Source organism: Colossoma macropomum, unplaced genomic scaffold (genome assembly GCF_904425465.1).
Source record: "Colossoma macropomum unplaced genomic scaffold, Colossoma_macropomum, whole genome shotgun sequence".
Classification (NCBI taxonomy): Eukaryota; Metazoa; Chordata; class Actinopteri; order Characiformes; family Serrasalmidae; genus Colossoma; species Colossoma macropomum.
In genome coordinates, this window is record NW_023494805.1 from 7,867,484 (window position 1) to 7,879,709 (window position 12,226).

Genomic DNA, 12,226 nt, shown 5'->3' on the forward strand with positions numbered 1-12,226 from the left:
AATAGGACCCAGGGGTCACAACATAAATATAGCCATTTTATTTACTATCCAAAACCACCAGTGAACCTAAACGTGTCTTCTGAGTTATTATATGTAATGTTGATGATGGTAATTTAGTGATGAACCTGAAAAAAGCTTGTTTTCTTTGGGGACTATTTTGTCTCACAGTGCCCAGCATGTATCCTTCCACCATGAATGAATTTCAAAACTGCAGACAACAATGTCTGAGACATTACATTATGTCTTATATGATAACTTTCTGTGAGGGAGCTTTTAGAGGCATTAAACTCTTAAGACGTCTGGTTCCTATCACCACCACTGTGAACAGTTCTGTCTCTGAGTTTATCTAGAACAGAGCATTTCACACCAAACTGCTCTGACTTTGTTTACATGTTAACTGTTTAATTATGAAGAATCTTTTTTTAAACTGTGGAATTCCTCTTTAAAATGTGCAGACATGTTCTCTCTGTAGAGGATGTGTTAAATCTTTTTCACTTAAAGTCAACAGAACGTGATTTGACCAGGATGCCCAAACATTTGCATATGACTATATTAGTAATTGAAAATTCTACAGTTTTTTGATGATTATTTAAGTAGAGCTGACCTGAATAATTTGAATACTTGAGTATTTGTTCAATATATTGGTATTTGGTTCGTAATTAGTAGTCAGGAGTTTCATCCTTTTGTCAGGACACGAATATTGTAGCTTAATCTACAATAAATTTTGTCTTTAGAATGAACTAATATTGTTAAAATACGAAAAATGTTAAAAATAAATACATTTTAGGTTTACTGGGTTGTAGCTTATACTTGTCTATTAAGAAATTGTTGCCACTTACTGGATATATTTGCAGTGCCAAACAGATAAAATCATGCTTAGTTATGAAACATACAGTGCTGTGCAAAAGTGAAGCTATTTATTTTCATGAGATTTCTGAGATTAGATATGAGATAATCCACTTTGTATGAGGACGGAGGAAAAAACAGGACACTTTTTACACTTTTTACGTTTTCAAAAAATGATGATAAGATGCAGAGAAAATGGGACTCCTAACAACCACCTGCAGGACCTGGTAGACCACCAAAACTGCCCCCATCAGATAAGCAGCACTTAAAGCTTCCATCTCTGAGAGAGAGGAGAAAATCAAGCTGCTTCAGATCTGAAAACATCCACAGGTGTTTCTGTCCATCCTTCCACTGTGAGAAGACGACTCAGCTCTATGGGTCTGAAAGGATGTGTAGCTGTCAAGAAGAACCTCACTGAGAAAAGGAGACGGACACATCAAACAAAGAAGCTGAACAACGGACTGACCACCCCAGAGTCCAGACCTCAACACCACTGAATGGGTTTGATTACTTCAGAAAATGATCAACCAGCTTCTAAGACTGAACTGGAGGTGTGGAAATTAAATAAGTGAAGGGTGCTCTGACTTTTGCACAGTACTGTAAGTATCATGGATTTTAAGTCTGATATTGAAAATGAGTTTTGGAGTCTCTGTTTGGAAACCAGTGTTGAAAGCCACGCCCTCATGTCTTTGTAATAAGGTGAAGCGATTGCAGAGGCCCTTGCAATGACTGGAGAAAACAGGGCCCCACGTGTCCCCGTATGTCTGTCTGAGCGAGTGTGTGTGTATTTAACATCACTGCTGCCCCGTTTCCCAAAAGACCACCAGCTCCACGTGTGTCTGTTTGATTTATGAAACGCTGAGTACCCATAATACATCTGGCTGTCCTACATTACTCCTACATTACAGACTCTCCTGCTCTCTCTGTCTGAACTTCGTCCACACCTTGTTTGTTTATACTCGCGACGGGGGCAGGGCGTGTTTACTCACATCTGGTGATCTGCGATATTTTATCTTAACCTTAATTACTTTTATCAGTGCTGTAAATCATTGGAATCTGTTTTTGGAAAGAGAACAGAAGGAAGTTTTTAGAAGGAAGCAGTGTGTTTTTCTTTTCAGTGCAACGCAGAAGAGTTTATTTAAGCGTTAATGACCTGTTTTGTTTGTTTGTTTTTCTATATACATCAATAAATAATGCAGTAATGATTAATCTTTAAATTGTGCAGAATCAAATACAGAATTCTACGTTTGTCTATGCGTATGAATAACGATTAACAGTAAATCCAGTGTTCATGCATTATTCACTCAGTACATTCACTGTTAAAGTGTTTAAGCTGCACAACTTTGTTGTGTTTATTACATAACAGTTTATGCACTGGACGATATGCAGTCTGATAATAGTGTGGAGTGTCTGTATTAGATGATACGTTTGGCTGATCATTCCAGCTAAGAACCGTGAGGTTTTCCCACTGTTGTTCCTGCTTTTCCTCCTGCTCTTTCCACTGTTTTAACTCCTGCTCTTCCACTGCTTTTACTCCTGCTCTTCCACTGCTTTTATTCCTGCTCTTCCACTGCTTTTACTCCTGCTCTTCCACTGCTTTTATTCCTGCTCTTCCACTGCTTTTCCTCCTGCTCTTCCACTGCTTTTCTTCCTGCTCTTCCACTGCTTTTACTCCTGCTCTTCCACTGCTTTTATTCCTGCTCTTCCACTGCTTTTCCTCCTGCTCTTCCAGTGCTTTTCCTCCTGCTCTTCCACTGCTTTTCCTCCTGCTCTTCCACTGCTTTTCCTCCTGCTCTTCCACTGCTTTTACTCCTGCTCTTCCACTGCTTTTCCTCCTGCTCTTCCACTGCTTTTCCTCCTGCTCTTCCACTGCATTTCCACTGCTTTTTCTCCTATTCTGTCACTGCTTTTATTCCTGCTCTTCCACTGCTTTTACTCCTGCTGTTTCTCCTACTCTTTCACTGCTTTTCCTCCTGCTCTTCCACTGCTTTTCTTCCTGCTTTTCCACTGCTTTCCACCTGTTCCTCCTCCTACTCTTCCATTGCTTTTCTTCCTGCCGTTCCATCACTTTTCCACTGCTTTTCCTCCTGCTCTTCACCTGCTATTTATCCTGCATTTCCACTGCTTTTTCTCCTGCTCTTCGTCCTGCTCTTCTTCCCCTGCTCTTCCACCACTGTCCCTCCTGCTCTTCCACTGCTTGTCTTCCTGCTCTTCCACTGCTTTCCCCCTCCTCATCCCCTGCTTTTCACTGTTTATCCACCTGATCTTCCTCTACTTTTCTTTATGCTCTTCGCTTTATTTTCCTCCTGCTCTGCCTTTACTTTTCTTTCTGCTATTTCCCTTCTTTTCCTTCTGCTTTTGCTTTTTCCTCCCTCTTTCTCTCTGCTTTTACCGTATATTTTCCTTCTGCATTGCTTCTGATTTGACCCTGCATTTGCCTCCACTTTTCCCCTTACTTTTTCCTCCTGATTATCCTGTTTTTCCCTCACTTTTTCCTCCTGCTTTTCCTTCGCTTTTTCCTCCTCCTTTTCCTCCTACTTTCCTCTCGCTTTTTTCTCCTGCTTTTCCTTTTTTTTCCTCCTGCTTTTCCTCTGTTTCCCCTGCTTTTCCCTAGCTTTATCCTCTTGCTTTTCCTTCGCTTTTTTCCTCCTGCTTTTCCTCTCCTTTCCTTCCTGGTTTTCTCCCTGCTTTTCCTCTGTTTTTCATCTGCATTTCGTTCCAGTTTTTCTTCTGCTTTCCCTCTCATTTTTCTTTTTATGCTGTTTTCTCTCTGCTTTTCTTTTCCTCTTCCGTTTCCTCCTGCTTTTCCCCTTCTCTTAATCTGGTCATCGTCTGCTTATCATCTTGCTGTTCTTGGAAACAACCTCATAGTGTCAGCACAAAGTGTCCCTATGGGACCCTCAGATTAGCGATGATAGAGGGAGACGGGGGGAGGGGGGGATTTCCATGCCAGAGAGCCAAAGTGAGCCGCTTCATTCCACGTTTATTGGTCTGGCTGAGACGTTTAATCAGCGCAGCATTAGTTTAAATAGAAGCGCTTGACCTGGTGTTAATGGCTTTGTGAACCTCAGTCTGAGTGTTTGGTGTTTGTCTGTTTGAGTTTATGGGTGAGAATTTTTGCTAATTGTCTAAATTCAAATGTCTTGAGTGCATCTTATTTAGTCTTATCATGGTCAAGAGCGTCAAGTCATTTAATCTCTCTCTCTCTCTCTCTCTCTCTCTCAGATGGTGTCTCAGAGGATCAGCTCTGTGGATCTGTCCTACTGTAGTTTGGAGAAACTGCCCCCCAATCTGCTCTACAGCCAAGACCTCACGCACCTCAATCTCAAGCACAACTTCCTCCCTGCTGACCACTCGCTGCAGCAGCTCCACAGGTCAGTCAGTGTGGGTTATTCTCACAACTTAAACTCTCACCATTAACACTTAATGTGCTCTTTTTTCTGTACATGAAAGCTGTGAAACCTTCGTGAATGATCCAGAATAAACATGCATGATTTATTTTATTTAAAATTTATTTTTGCTAACATTTTTTTAAAATTAGATGACCAAGTTCTTATTACAGATTTCTTAATAAGATTTAAAAATAAAGGTGTAAATAAATTAATTAATTAATAACGGCATCCCCCCCCCCAGGTTTTCTTTTCATAATCTGTATATTATTGTAAGTATTTTAAAGCTAAAAGGTACAGAAGTTTTAGGCACCTGAACAAATTGTTCAGAACTGTTCATCTCGACTGTGAGTGTTTTTAACGGTAAAAACTCTGTATATCATCAGAATAAATGCAAATAAACATACAATAAAAATAACAAGAATTTCCTGTTTTCAGAAAGTAGCTGATATCTTCTGAGCTAGTTTGGAGAACAGGATTTGGTTCCAGGTGTCTCCTCAGCACCCCCAGACATATTTATCAGATTCCACCACCAGCAAACCTGATTAAAATGAATGAAGTATTGATTAGATAAACCCGGGTTTGGATGATAACGACACATAACACTGGCTTTTTCAGGATTTATGTCTCGTTACTGCAGCGCACTGACAGCAGCTGAGGTTTCTCTTATTTGTGGCACAAAACATTTTCTTCCTTAGAGCTTAATAGGTGACCGTTAAGTAACGAGACTGATCAGTTCAGAGTAATACGAGCTGGGTTTTCCACATTAAAGGGAGGTGAATGAGAAATATGTGGACGCATTGCAGTTATGAGAGTTAGGATGAAAAAATGGAAAAAAAAAAGATTCTAATTATTTTAGATAAAATGGGGGGAAGTACTAAGACAGTCAGTCGACACTAAATTGTACCACAGGTTCTAGATATTAAAGTGAAGAGGTAAAATACAATACAATACATTTTACAATTGGAGTATTGAGATATATATATATTATATAATATATATATATATATATATATATATCTGTCTCTCTTCCTCCCTCCCTCTCTCTCTCTCTCTCTCTCTCTCTCTCTCTCTCTCTTTTTCCCCATTCTCTCCCCATCTTTCTTTCTCTTTCTTCCCACATTTCTCTCTCTCTCTCTCCCTTTCTCTCTCCATCTCTCTCTCCCTCTCCCCCTTTTCTCTCTCCCTCTCTCTCCCCTGCCTTTCTCTTCTCTCTCTCTATCTCTTTCCTTCAATCTCTCTCTCTCTCTCTCTCTCTCTCTCTCTCTCTCTCTCTCTCTTTTCCCCATTCTCTCCCCATCTTTCTTTCTTTCTTCCCACATTTCTCTCTCTCTCTCTCCCTTTCTCTCTCCATCTCTCTCTCCCTCTCCCCTTTTTCTCTCTCCCTCTCTGTCTCCCCTGCCTTTCTCTTCTCTCTCTCTATCTCTTTCCTTCAATCTCTCTCTCTCTCTCTCTCTCTCTCTCTCTCGCTCTCCCTCTCTCCCTCCTTCCCTCTTCTCTTGCTCCCTCTCCCTATTTTCTCTCTCGCTCTCTCTCGCTCTGTCTCTCTCTTCCCCTTTCTTTCTGTCTCTCTTTCTTTCCCTCTCTCTCCCCCTTTCTCTCTCTCTTCCCCTTTCTGTCTCTCTCTCTCCCCATTTCTCTCTCTGCCTTTCTTCTCTCTCTCTCTGTCCCCTGCCTTTCTCTTCTCTCTCTCTCTCTCTCTGTCTCTCTCTCTCTCTCTGTATTGTCTCTGGGAGTTTTCCACTCCTCTGCTCAGGCTGTGATGTGATTGTCTTCTCTGAAATCTCCCTTTTGTTTATGATCATATTTACTGAAGCACAAAAGCTTCAAAGGGCTGCGGCCCCCCTGTGACAGACACACTGTTCCAGCTGCACTGCATGCTGGGTAAAAAGCAGCACTGTGCCATGTGAAGGCTTGGCGGGGGCGCTGGGGGCGAGGGTTGGATCAGCAGCTTAAAGCGATAGTCTGGCCAAAAAGATCTCATTTTAGTGATGTGCTGTACTTTAGTCCATATTCATAGGGAACATTATGTTAAACAGTGTCAGTAACGACATGAGGACGTATATTAGAGATTACTGAGCAACTCAGCAGGGTTTGAGGTGATTGGATGTTGATTTGGGTCTGGCGGGGTATAAACCTTCATTACTCATTAGCTACATTAGCCTAAATAAGCTAAATCTAAAGAAGCAAGAAATTGGGTTAAGCAAAAGGGCAAAAAAAGAAAGCATGTTACTTAAAGACGTACTTCATGCATGATATGCATCACAATATTTTGCTTTTCTAAAGTTTAATAAGTTAGAAAAGACAAAAAAGAACCACATTTAGAAAAAACTGTGATGATTTTATTTGTTTCATATTCTGCACTGCACTAAATCCAGTTAAACAGGTCTTACTATGCTCTCCTTACAGTGAAACATGCAGTTGGTCAGTGTCGTTAAGTACTGGTGATACGCTCAGAAAAGCTGATAATGATAATGATAAATATCATCACATTGCCCACCCCTTATACACACCCTGCCTTGGCTGGTGGGCTGCATTTGTTTGAATATTTATTTTTTTTTTGCCAAGCGGTCACAAGCAAGTGGTGAAAGAAAGATAGAAAAGTTTGGGAGCGTGTACATGTGTATGTGTATGTGCAGTATGAAGGAGGATGTGCACTGTGTGTCTGTACCACACACTCCCCACACTAAAGTTCTCACACACACAAGCACTATTACACCACTCACTCACTCATTCACTCTCTCTCTCTCTCTCTGCTGTGTGTGTGTGTTAGGTTCACCCGGTTGCGGAGTCTGAACCTCTCCAATAATCAGCTGGGTGTTTTCCCTCTGGCTCTGAGCTCCATGTCCACCCTCACTGAGCTCAACCTCAGCTGTAACTGCCTCAGCAGCCTGCACCCCAGCGTCGGACTCATGAACAAGTAAGGAGAGTGGGGGGAGCGAGGGAGGGAGGGAGGAGGGAAAAACGGGGTGTAAGTAGGGAAGGATGGATGGATGGGTTGAAGAGTGTGGATGGATAGATGAAGAGAAGATGGATGAGTTTGAGTGTATTGATGAAAGGGTTTAAGGTTGTGGATGGATGGTTGGGTGGATAGATGCAGTGAAGGATGGATGGGTTTTAGTGTATGGATGGAAGGGTCTAAGGTTATGGATGGATGGAAGGATATATGTAGGGAAGGATAGATGGGTTTAAGAGTGTGGATAGATAGATGAAGGGAAGGATGGATGGGTTCATGAGAGTGAATGAATAGATGAAGGGAAGGATGGATGGGTTCAAGAGTGCAGATGGTTGGGGTGTGGAAGGATGAATGGGTTTAAGAGTATGAACGAATGTGGGGAAGGATGGATGGTTAGAGAGTGTGGATGGACAGATAGATGGGTAAGTATGAGTGTGGACAGCGGATGGATGGATAGATGGACAGATGGATGGATAGATGGGATTAAGAGTGTGGATGGATGAGTAGATGTATGGATGGGTTTAATATTATTGATAGGTTGATGAGTAGATGGATGGGAAGGGTTTAATAGTGGATGGAGGAGGATGTATGGATGGGTTTGAGTGTGGAGGTATAGGATGAGGGATATATTTAAGATTGTGGGTGGATGAATAGATGGATGGAAGGGTTTAATAGTGTGGATGTATGGATGGGTTTAATAGTGTGGATGTATGGATGGATATGTAGTGCAGGATGGATGAGTCTGAGTGTGGATGGATATATGTAGTGAAGGATGGATGGGTCTGAGTGTGGATGTATGGATGGGTTTAATAGTGTGGATGTATGGTTGGATATGTAGTGCAGGATGGATGGGTCTGAGTGTGGATGTATGGATGGGTTTAATAGTGTGGATGTATGGATGGATATGTAGTGAAGGATGGATGGGTCTGAGTGTGGATGGATATATGTAGTGAAGGATGGATGGGTCTGAGTGTGGATGGATTGGGTTTAGGTATGTGGATGATTACATTTAAATGTTTGGAATGTGTGGATGAACAGATGAGGGATGAATATATGGAGTGAATGGATTTATAAGTGTGTGGAATGATTTTCTCAGGATTTCCACCAAACCAGCTTTATATTGAGTTAAGTTCAGCCCACACACTGATTGAAGGCTCAGATTAGAGGGTTCTCTATTACACATAAAGCAGTTCTGAAGACGCTCAGAGAACCTTTTTACACAATCACACATAAACTTGTTGCACTCTGAGTTTCGTCATAGCGATACTTATGTGGAAGAATCATCTGGAATAACCTGAAAGTGCACAGCCTGTTTTTTTACACTTTAGCTCCACTGCTGCCCCCTACTGGTTCAACACAGTCAGTTATACACCACACACTTACACCAACAGCAGAACTTTCACACATTCACAGACATGCGTGTACCGTTACTGGTGCCTCATTTAATGGAAATACTCACCGTTCTGTTCAGTTTAAACCTAAGAAAAGTAAATATGAATGAAGATGAATTACTGTTGATTGTTGTCCAACATTGTCATTGGTTATTAGGTATGTTTGGTCGTTGTAACAGTGCAGTTTTTAAATGTGTGTGTGTGTGTGTGTGTGTGTGTGTGTGTGTGTGTGGCAAACAAATAATGAAAGTTTATATGCTGCCAATTAGCATTGGACATACCTACATTTACTACATCTATCCATCCAACCATCCGTCCACAATCTTAGACCCTTCCATCCATACACTAAAACTCATCTATCCTTCCCTTTATCTTTCCATCTACACTCTTAAACCCATCCAACCTTCACTACATATATCCTTCCATCCATCCATCCAACCTCAAACCCTTCTACCAAAACACTCAAACTCAACCATCCTTCACTACATCTATTCATCCACTCTTGAACCCATCCATCCTTCTTTACATCTATCGATCCATCCATCCATCCATCCATCCACAATCTTAAACCCTTCCATCCATACACTCAAACTCATCCATCTTCTCTTCATCTATAGCGAACAAGTAATGAAAGTCTATATGCCGCCGATTAGCATTGAACAAACCTAAATCAGCACCCACTTGTCAAGTTGTTAAGTAATCTCAACTAGACTTATTTTCTATCAGACTGTTCCTTTAAGTGTCCTTCTGCATTAGCCCAATGTACACTGCTTAGCAAGAGCAGTATATATATATATATATATCATGCTGCTGCTAAGCAGTGTACATTGGGCTAATGCAGAAGGACACCATTAAAGGAATAGTTTGATGGACAGTTAAATGTACATATGCTTCTTTAGCTCTTCACTAGAGGCTAATGACATACTGTTAGCTCTGTGCTTTTGTCCATTTTAACTATGTCGGACACCACATAAGTAGGGCTATTTGAGATTACCTAACAACTTGACAAGCGGGTGATTATTTAGGTATGCCATTTGCTCAATGCTAATTGGCAGCATACAAACTTTTATTACTTGTTAGCTACATTAGCCTCATAGCTCAAGTATAAATAGAAGGAAACTTCAGCTTATTTTGGGTTAAGGTGCAAAACTTCAAATTGTTTTTTTTTTATGGTGTTTTTTTATCTCATCGAGGGCAACAGCCACTGGCTGGGATCACATCACTGACTTCTTTCATGAACAGCTTAGCTGCAAACAGCTTAATTATGATCTCTATATAATTATTATTAATCAGTCATTTGGCAAAACAGTAAAGCAGAAAACAAAAACAAGCACAAGCAAACAGTAAAGTGCTCTTGTACTGTGTTAACGTGACTGTCTCTGTGTCCCTGCCAGTCTGCAGACGTTCCTCCTGGACGGTAATCGGCTGTCGTCTTTGCCGGCTGAGCTAGGCTCTCTGCAGCGGCTGGCCTACCTCGGCCTCTCCTTTAACGAGTTCAGCGAGGTGCCGCAGGTCCTGGAGCGTCTGCCCTCTGTGGAGAGGCTGTGTATGGCAGGAAACAGACTGCAGACCCTCACCCTGCAGGCCTTCCGCCTGCTGCCCGTTAAATACATCGACCTCCGGTGAGTATGCGCTGTCTGCTGATTGAAGTTGGACCAACCTGAATGCATGTTCGGCCATAAATTCAGCTCTCTCAGGCCAGATTCATACAGTTCCTTCCCTTCTCCAGATTTAGTTGATGAGCCAAACTGTATTTGAACTGGACAAATATACAATATAGGGCCAAAAGTTTGTGGACAGTTGACCATCGCAGCGAAATGAGCTTGTTCGACATCACGTTCCAAAATCAAAGGCATTAATGTGGAGTTGTCTCCCACCCTTTAGGGCTGTAACAAGCCCTACTCTTCTGGTACGGTTTTCTGTGGACTGTGGAGTTTATCTGTGGGAATTTGTGGCCATTCAGTCAAAAGAGCATTTGTAATGTCAGGCACTGATGTTGGGCGAGAGGGCCTGGTTTACAATCGACATACCTGTTCATCCTAAAGGTGTTCGGTAGGGTTGAGGTCAGGGCTCTGTGCAGGCTGCTGGAGTTCCTCCACACCAAACTCATCAAACCACATCTTTATAGAGCTCACTTTGTGCACAGGGGCTCAGTCATGGTGGAGCAGGAGAGGGTCTTCCTCAAACTGCTGCCACAAAGTTGGAAGCATGTAACTGTCTAAAATGTCTCTGTGTGCTGTAGCATTAACATCACCCTTGACTTGATCTAAGGGGCCCAAACACTGGAAAACAGCACCAAACCCATTATCCCTCCTCTACTAAACTTTACTGTTGGCACTATGCATTTGTAGCATTTTCCAGGCACCCACCAGACTGCCAGATAATGAAGCATGATTCATCACTCCAGAAAACGTGTGTCCAGTGCTCCAGAGTCCAGCGGCGGTGCTTTACACCACTCCAGCCGATGCTTGGTATTGCGCATACTGATCATAGGCTGTGTCATGGAAACGCTGTGGTGAAATGATGCAACAGAGGATAGATGATTTTTGTGTATCGTGCACTTCAGTACTCTGCAGCCCACTCTGTGAGGTTGTGTGGTCAGCCGTTTTGTTGCTGAGCTCTTGTTGCTCTTACAGTTGACCAGGCTAGATCAAGCAGGGCAGAAATTTCACAAACTGACTTGTGGTAAAGGTGGCATCCTATGACAGTGTCACATTTTAAGTCACTGAGCTCTTGGCTCTTGTTTGTCTGTTGAGACTGCAGGGCTATGTGCTTGATTTTATACACCTGTTAGTAATGGGTGTGACTGAAACACCTGAAAGTAAACCTGAAAGTAATGAGGAGGGTTGTCCACATACTTTTGGCCACAGAGTGTACATTGTCACTGTCTTAAAAAGTCAAAAGAAGAAAGTTAAAAGTTAAAAGAAGAAAAAATGTTCTAAACATTTGTTTTAAGTTTGTGTAAAGAGATTTTATTCTAAATAATTCTAGACCATTTCTTTTGGTCCATCATGCATCATCAAATGTTCAAACAGCAGGGCAGCTGCTGTGCTGAAATTAAGAATAAAAATGGAGGGAAAAAAATGGAATTATGACAGCCTGGTTTTGATATAGCAGCGCTGTTTTTCTGAGAAAATGAACAAGTACTGCCCAGATAAATAGCTTTTTAAATCAAATTTTCTCAGGTGCCTAACACTTTTGCACAGTAGTGTGTGTATATATATCACTCTAATTATGCACTATGCAGATTGTTTTGGCTAAGAAAAATTTCTCCAACAGAACCTTTTCCCTGTGTGCCTCTAGCCAACCTATAAATAAACCCCAATAACCACAACCCCTAGAATATTAAGTGACTTCTGAAAAAAGCTCAGCCATTTCAGAGTGGGTGTGTCCTCAGTACAAGCCCCGCCCCCTCTCTATCCATTTTACTCTGATAGGCTGCACCCAGAGGTCTAGTTTTCAATTCTAACCACCAAAGATGGGAGACGGGAAGAGCCCCAAAGGCGAAGATACAGTTTTAAGTGTTGATGAGCTGTTTCCACTTTGATTTTCCAGTACTGTTTTGAAATCATCACGTTCTTTTTGTATATATATTCATATTCTACTAGTGCTGCTCTGTAGGCGACCCTGCCAGTCTGCAGTGA

At 41.8% G+C, this 12,226-nt stretch overlaps 1 protein-coding gene across 1 annotated transcript in view; it reads left to right on the forward strand.

Moving 5' to 3' along the window:
* phlpp1 (PH domain and leucine rich repeat protein phosphatase 1) overlaps positions 1–12,226 on the forward strand; it is a 120,197-nt gene that overhangs the window by 85,663 nt on the left and 22,308 nt on the right. The window contains exons 4-6 of the mRNA XM_036596557.1: positions 4,072–4,220; positions 7,009–7,155; positions 9,977–10,204. Coding sequence (XP_036452450.1) covers positions 4,072–4,220; positions 7,009–7,155; positions 9,977–10,204 — 524 coding nt within the window. The remainder of the gene's footprint in view (positions 1–4,071; positions 4,221–7,008; positions 7,156–9,976; positions 10,205–12,226) is intronic.